General features: G+C 40.0%; 1 protein-coding gene across 1 annotated transcript in view; it reads right to left on the minus strand.

Annotated features, from left to right (window-relative positions):
* The window catches only part of snx2 (sorting nexin 2), a 27,554-nt gene that overhangs the window by 9,790 nt on the left and 10,294 nt on the right, over positions 1–7,470 (minus strand). The window contains exons 8-12 of the mRNA XM_035658041.1: positions 6,823–6,898; positions 3,216–3,329; positions 2,704–2,797; positions 2,008–2,213; positions 953–1,096 (exon numbers count right to left, since the gene is read on the minus strand). Of these exons, the coding sequence (XP_035513934.1) occupies positions 953–1,096; positions 2,008–2,213; positions 2,704–2,797; positions 3,216–3,329; positions 6,823–6,898 (634 nt within the window). The remainder of the gene's footprint in view (positions 1–952; positions 1,097–2,007; positions 2,214–2,703; positions 2,798–3,215; positions 3,330–6,822; positions 6,899–7,470) is intronic.

Genomic DNA, 7,470 nt, shown 5'->3' on the forward strand with positions numbered 1-7,470 from the left:
TGGTCTCTACCAACCCCTGAGGGACATATCTGGCTCTTTAGCAGCTAAAGGCTCCATTATGTCCACCAGCTAGTCTCTACCTGTGTCTGCCTGTTGTTTGCTGCTGAGAAACTGGTGCACTATGGGTTTTTAGGGCTATGAGAGCGTGAACCAGCTAAACAACGGGTTGAAACTTTCTATAAAGCACAGTGGAGCTTCAGATTAGGCTGGTAATTCTCTGTAGGTTCATCACGATCAGAGACTCATTTCACATCGTCAGATTGTTTTAACGTAGTCATTTAATACACTGTTATTATAACAATACCCATTATACAGTAGACTCTGGAGATTAATTATTTTACACTATATTGAGTCTGCAAATAAACGTCTGAGAGTGGTGTCCTCTCAAATTGTGACATTATGTTTTTTTTTTAAACCTTTAACCTGTTTCTTTTGCTGTTTTATGCATTCAGTAATTATGGACGATACTACTGAAAGTCTGTTTGTTTGTGACACTAAATCTTTTTGTCTGCTGTGCTGGAACTGTAAGAACCACACACAGCCTGCTATCACATGGTCATTGCCAGTCTGTCTCTGTGTATGTTTTTAACCACTGTACATGTCTTTCATTGTGGTCTTAGTGTGATTTGCTTGCCTTTTTTATTAGGATGTGCCTGTTGCTCGCTCTGCGTATAGTATGTCTGTGTTTTGCATGTTTTAATTCGTATATATGTTGTTTTGCATTGTACAAATGATCTTTCCTAACATTGCCTTGTTTATTGTTGCTCTGAAAACTTATATCTATCTATTTATTTTATTGCTGATGTTTCACTAAATAACAGTCAGCCTACCCTTCGATTACTCTTATACTGGCCTCCTGGATAGTTTTTTTCCCCCCCACTTGTTACTTCGATTATGTTTTCGGTCTATGTTCATTCAACCCTCCATCTCTCTGTGTGTCTGTGTGTCTTACCTCTTTGATCTCGTCTTTGGCCTGCTGCAGTTTGTCTGGTTTGTTGGTGAACTGCAGTTTGGCTTCAGCTTCTCGTTTCTTCTGCAAGAGCAACTGACTGTCCTGCCACTTCTGCCACGTCTTCATACGGTGGTCAAACACACCCTGCGCACACACACACACGCACATAGTTTAATACACAATTGACTCCACTGGCTACTCCAAAGACCATGAAAAACAGACACTTCGAACAATAACATCGATTTTCAATTACAAGGTACATTATTTGTTTATCTAGGGGATCATTTGAAACAACTAAACAAAAAGGTTTTTTTATGAACCAATTAATTGTTCATGTATTTTAGAAAAATACACAGGGGCATAAATAGGAGTATAGTGAAAACACTGAAGCTTTTCCTCTGTTACAATAGCTGTGAGATTTATTTTTTTTTAGTTTAGTTTGTTTGATCTTATGAGAAGGAGCCAACACAATCAACTACAAAAATGTCAAGGATGAGACCATAAAGGCCCAAACTTTACTGAGCTGCAGAGGGAGTTCTGACACATGAACAATGTGTTAATTAAGAGACATAATTACTAAACTTTATTGTAAGTAGAATGTATTCTAATATATCTTCTTAAGGTAGATACAGTACATATTCATTTAAAGTTTATATAAAAGGATATAAATGCTTTATCATAAACAACAGGTCTCATTTTTATATACATTTTTTAAACTTGTTGCCTGCGTTCAAATAAGGTTCAATAGCTGCAGCTAGTTCTCAATAAAATATACAAATAACCAGGACTTAATTCTACTCTAGTTCCCTCTACTCTACTCATCTTTCACACGGTGTCTCGATCCTACCTGGACTCAGGTGTTTGGTGTCCAGCAGCTCACACAGCAGGTTGGATAAGTAATTCAGCAGAACACAGTTATAGTTATAACTGCCTTTAACTTCACTAAATAAAATAAATGTACTCTACAGAGGGATTGAGGCTCTCCAGGTTTAGGGCTCAGGAGGCTCAGGTCCTGTGTAATGGGGTTTGTGTCTAACCAGCAAACCCGGCTGTACCTTGACGGCGGTGATGAGGCGGACGTAGTCGCCCAGTAACTCAGAAAAGAGGTAGAAATCTGCGTTGGCCTGGTCCTGGTGCAGCTGGTCAATCTTCTCCTCCACCTCGGCCAGCTGGGACAGAGCTCGGGACAGAGCCGTGTGGTCCTCGCTGTTCCCCAACATGGCCGCCGACTTGGCGAACTGCGCCGTATTCACCGACAGCTCTGGAGAGGAGACGATGGGAGAAATTCCAGAGTCTGGTCTCAAAACATGATTCAGTGCAAGCCAGCAGAGTACTTCTCAGAACTTATTGACGTCTCTAACTGAATAAAAGAGTTTTCTACATTTGCTCTACCCTCAAATAAAAAAATAAAAAAAAACACTTCCTTCTTTTTTGAGGGTTTAAACGCAGATTAAAATGACATGAGGTGTACAGCTCCTGCTGAGTAGAGTTGACCTTTTAACTGTCTAATAAATAAAGCAGTGGAATTTTATATTGCAGTGAGAGATCAGAATGGACACACACACACACACACACAGATGTGTGTAGTGATTACATCTACATTATGTGGGTTTAAGGCTTGCCTCCCTACAATATTACGTATTTTTAGATCATTTTCACAATATGTGGAGCCGTTCTGTAAGAACCCTTCAGGGACTAAAACATCCAAATAACTGTTATGCTTAAAAACTAAATATTACGGGGGATCGTACCTTTCCTGTGACAGACCAAAGACTCCACACTGGCATGAAGTTTCCTCAGCTGAACATCCAGATTCTCAAAATGCTGCTGCTTCTCCTCAAACCACTGAGACACAACAAACACACACACACACACATCAGGAGTTTAGTAAGAGTGCTGTCAGTAGATGCTAAACTTTAATACTTTGTTTTAACTAAACTTGCCTTTCTTCCTATTCTATTATTTCCATTTTTCTTTCTTTCCACCCTGACCCGACTTTCATAGTTCATATTTCCTTTCTTGCTCCCCATCTTCTCTACATCCTTACTTTTCCTTTCTTCACCAACACATATTTAATCTTCTCTTCCTTCCTTTCTTCCCTGCTCCCTTAATTCCCTTCATTCCTCCAGCCTTACTGTCATCTCTCCTCCCTTCTAGCCACTCTTCTCTTCCTGTTCCTCCTTCCTTGATCGTTCCTTCCTCCTATCCTTCCCCTCAGTCCTCCACCTTATTTCCTTCCTCCTCTCCTCCATCCTTCACTCACTGCGTCTGACTCGTTCATCTTGATGGTCATCTTGTTGACGGCGTCTGCAGCCTTGTTGACCATTCGGAGAAGTCCGGCGCTGCTCAGAGCCTGAGTGCTGACTGCCCGCGGCAACTGGACGGCAAACAAGCAAACAAACCGGATGAGTTAAATTGGGGAACAGACAGGCCTTTATTTCTCATTAATTTTAACTTCTTTCTAAAAAAGTATATTTAATGATATTTAAGTAACAAAGCTCCCTGTTTACTGATCGGCTCATGTTTTAATTTGCTGTTGATGCAAACCTCCTGGTCTTGATAAACTCAGTTTAATGTCCCGTTTCCGCAACAATTCCATCAGTACAAAGACTGTGCCATCCTCATCAGTCTGCTGAAAACGCATTCTCTGTTTAACACTGATACCGTTTCCACTCAATAATTATTTCCAGTTCATTTGATTTGGCTCATTTTTAAATCAAGTTACCATCAATAAAACTAAACACTTCCTGCAATGATGTTTCACATTAAAAGCTGCTTAAAGAGCATAATCAGTTTCATTTCTGGAGGGTTTTGTAACAGATTTAAAGAGCTGTGTCAGTGTACGTTAGACTAAATTTACAATGTGAGCCATTACACTATTCCACTGTAACTTCATTGGGGACCAGTCTTTATTCATTTGTATGTCGTTTTATGTCATCTCTTTTCCATTCCGATTCTTTTTTGACACATTTTTTTCCCTCTTTCATTTTCACTTTAATATTATTCATTTTTCTGCTTCTTTTGCTTGTTTCTCTTGTTTGTTTGTTTGTTTCTCTTATTTTTAATCTTTAGCATGTCACACACTCTTTTATTCAGTATCTGAAAATCTTTCCATCTTTCACACTTTGTTCTATCGGTGTTTCTCTTTGTTCCTTGTTGATCGTTTATATTTTGTTTCTTTTTCTTTGGTTCTTTTCATCCTTTAATTTCCACCAAGTCTCTCGGTTTGTCTCATTTTAAATCCCCTGCAGTTGTTTTCTTTATTTGCTCTCCTGCTCACTTTATTTGTCCTTCTTTCACCTTCATGATTCTTCTTCCTTTGATTTTTATATTCTTTTGGTGGCTGTTGTGTTCAGTTTCTCTGGTGTCTCTCTTTTCTGTTCTATCTTTCCTTCAATCTCTAACTCTACCACAGCTGTGGTCTTTTCTCTCCTCTCCTCTGATTGTAATGTCTCCCACGTTTTAGCTCCAATCAGATTTAATGCAGTCGCTTTATGTGCCGAGCAACTTTAACAGCCGCAAAAACAGACTCAGAAACCATCGCGTCACTCTGAAAACGCCTGGACGTCCATCTGAAAATAGGCTCATTTTTCTTCATTTTGGAAAAGTTTACTTTTTTCCCGGACATACAGGGTTTTCCTCTGACGCTGGAACAGATTTACCCCCTCCCCACCCTCCAATCTCATTTAACGGGAGCGGCAGCAGCCAGGGGACGGCTCGGTCCCCGAGGCCCTCACTGACGAAGGGACGAGGGTAAACGAGTGGAGGCGGGGGGTAAAAATAGCTTTCAATTGCAGCCCCGGTCCCATCCCTCCCTCCCGCCTCCCCCTCCTCTGGTTGTGTTTCATTAAGCGGGCTGGACGGACCGACACGCTCGGTCAAGCGTCCGAGTGATTCATCTGTTAAATCAGTGACACAAGGCCATTTATTGTGGACCCAACAACTGCCGGCTCCTTCCCAACACAATCCCACAAAACGGTTAGGTGGGTGGCAGAAAAGGGCGATGAGGAGGAGGAGGGGAGGGAGGGGGGGAGCAGTTTGAACCAACAAGACGAAATGTTATAGAGGATTAAGTGAGAGTGGACAATAAAGCGAGGAAACAGGAAACGCCGCAGGCCCTTAAACCCCGAGGCAGTTTTAGAGGCTCGGCTCACAACCGCAGACTCGTTGGTTTGACCTTGTCGGGACGTTTTGCTGCTTGTTGAGAAAAAGAAGTGAAGAGATCGGAAAACTCAGGCAGAGGTTTTCTTTTGCCTCTTCTGGGGGTCCGTAAATTTTTTTTGCCCCTAGGATTGTCTATCAGATTTTCGGTTAGTCTGTCTGTGTGTCCATCTTTTTGGTCCAGAGTGAAATACGTTAACACTCCTGGTCAGATTACCAGCACATTATTGTGGATATTAATGGTCCCCAGAGGACCCTTGACCTTTCAGCTAGTGCCACCATGTAGCTCCAGTAAGCCTCTCAGAATAAACAAGGTGGTGTCTAAAATCTTTGAAGAGGCCACGATTGAAATCTTTGTAATAATATAGGAATGACTATGTGAAAACAAGTAACGGTGAACCTACAGAGAATTGTGAGTTTCGGCTCTCTGCTCTCATAGTGTAATTTGTTTTCAGCGAAAAAGCTCTAAAACCCTACTGTACACTACGTGCTCAGCAGCAAACAGCCGACAGACACAGTTAGAGAGTACCTGGAGAACACAGTGGGAGATATAGATATTTCCCTATACTAAAACAGAGCTAAAAGCAGAGTGAATATCTGATGTTCTGATCTTATGTTAATCAGCTGGACACATAACTGCTGGTGTGTAAATAAGTTAACTGTTTGTGAACAAGTTTAACATATCAACTTAAAATATGTCAATGCAGTGTTCACAGCTTGTTTCCACTGCCCCTTGGTGGCCAAAAAAATCTGTTATTTCAAGTTGAATCAATTATTTTTTTGTATGTAGAGGGCAACATCCAAAAACTATTTTAGACACTATTTGTGTAATTCATTTTATCCTGCAGTTATTTTTAATCTGTGTTACTTATATAACGCTTTTTGGTTGAAATAGCTTGAATTTCACGATTTTACACATCTTAAAAAAAACTAAACATTAATTATTAAATAATTACTTTAATTACTAAGTAATGAATTAGTAATTAATTAAAAATGAATACATTGATAATTAATTATTGTGTGATTAATTAATAATTAATTACTACATTATTTGACATATCCCCAGCCCTAGCATGATAGATAAATTCTGATTAGTAATAGTGTCTGTACAGACACTATAATGGAATGAAAAGTCAATCCAGCAATGCTTTTTGTCATTACCTGATCTAAATTCTCATTTCTTGTTTAGCTAGGAAACAAATGGACAAACAAGTCAAAAAGTTGAACCATTTTACTTCTCAGCACACCTGACCCAAAACTTGCACTGTAAACTGCATCTCATAAACAACAATGTGCTGCCCTGTTTTTATCTCCTACCCAGTGATCTAGTGTCCAGATAAAAATTAAACTACAGAAATGGAAACAAGACAAAGTGTTGAAGTGAAGGAGCCAAACTGCAGTTTGTAGGTTTTGTTGATTTTCTGCAGTAAGGCACTGATGAAGATTCAGTTTCTAACAGACAATGCCGACTGTAGTCCACTTTTAAAGGCTGACTGGACTTTAAAAGTTTGCCAGTGACATTAAACAGGCCCCTGGCTGAATAAACTGCTGCTGGAACTAAATCACTGTTGTTGGGAAACAAGGAAGCACAGAGATCTGATTGTCTGTTAATAACAGGTTTGTTGTGTACTACTCATACAGACTGACTGGCACCAATGTGATAAGATAGGTTCACGTTCTTCTAGTAAAATGTGTAAAGTTTTGTTTACCTCTGAGCTCTCCAGAAACTGCAGGACATCAGGATCCTTCAGCAGGATGGGGTGCTTCACTGTTCTCATCAGATACCTGAGACAAAACAAAAATACTGGTTTGAGCGTAAGAACTCTTATTATGGCGACCTGTTACTAATCCAGTGATTCATTATTCTCCGTATTGGGTTGTTGTGGGAAACCAGCTTCTTTATATGATTGATTGGTGTCAAAATATAACCTTCCTCAGTATTTAGAGGTTCTCAGCTCTGTGTAAAAAGTACCCATTGCTGCTCTAATGAAAGAATCCTGCTTCCTGTTGCAGTCTAAAATGAACAGTGGCAATCTGAAAATAAAAGCTGCGTGTGTTTTAAAATGTTTTAAAATGAAAGCTTCTCTAGCTAGTTCCTCAAGCCATAGTCACACTACGAGTATTCAAAAACAGAACTGATTCTTTTGATTTTTTAAAATCAAATATGAAAAAGAGCCTTTATTACCAAAAAACAAGATATTCATGAAAAATTAAAGTTAAGAGTGTGTGTGTGTGTGTGTGTGTCCATCAGCGTGGAGTTCTGCAGCTCTGAGCTCCATCAGCTGTCACTGGCTGACCTTCCTGTCAATCAAACACCATCAGTAAAAGGGCAGCAGAATGTCAGCCCCGCCCACCTC

Source organism: Morone saxatilis, unplaced genomic scaffold (genome assembly GCF_004916995.1).
Source record: "Morone saxatilis isolate NCDOM2014 unplaced genomic scaffold, NCSU_SB_2.0 Contig16, whole genome shotgun sequence".
Taxonomy (NCBI): domain Eukaryota; kingdom Metazoa; phylum Chordata; class Actinopteri; family Moronidae; genus Morone; species Morone saxatilis.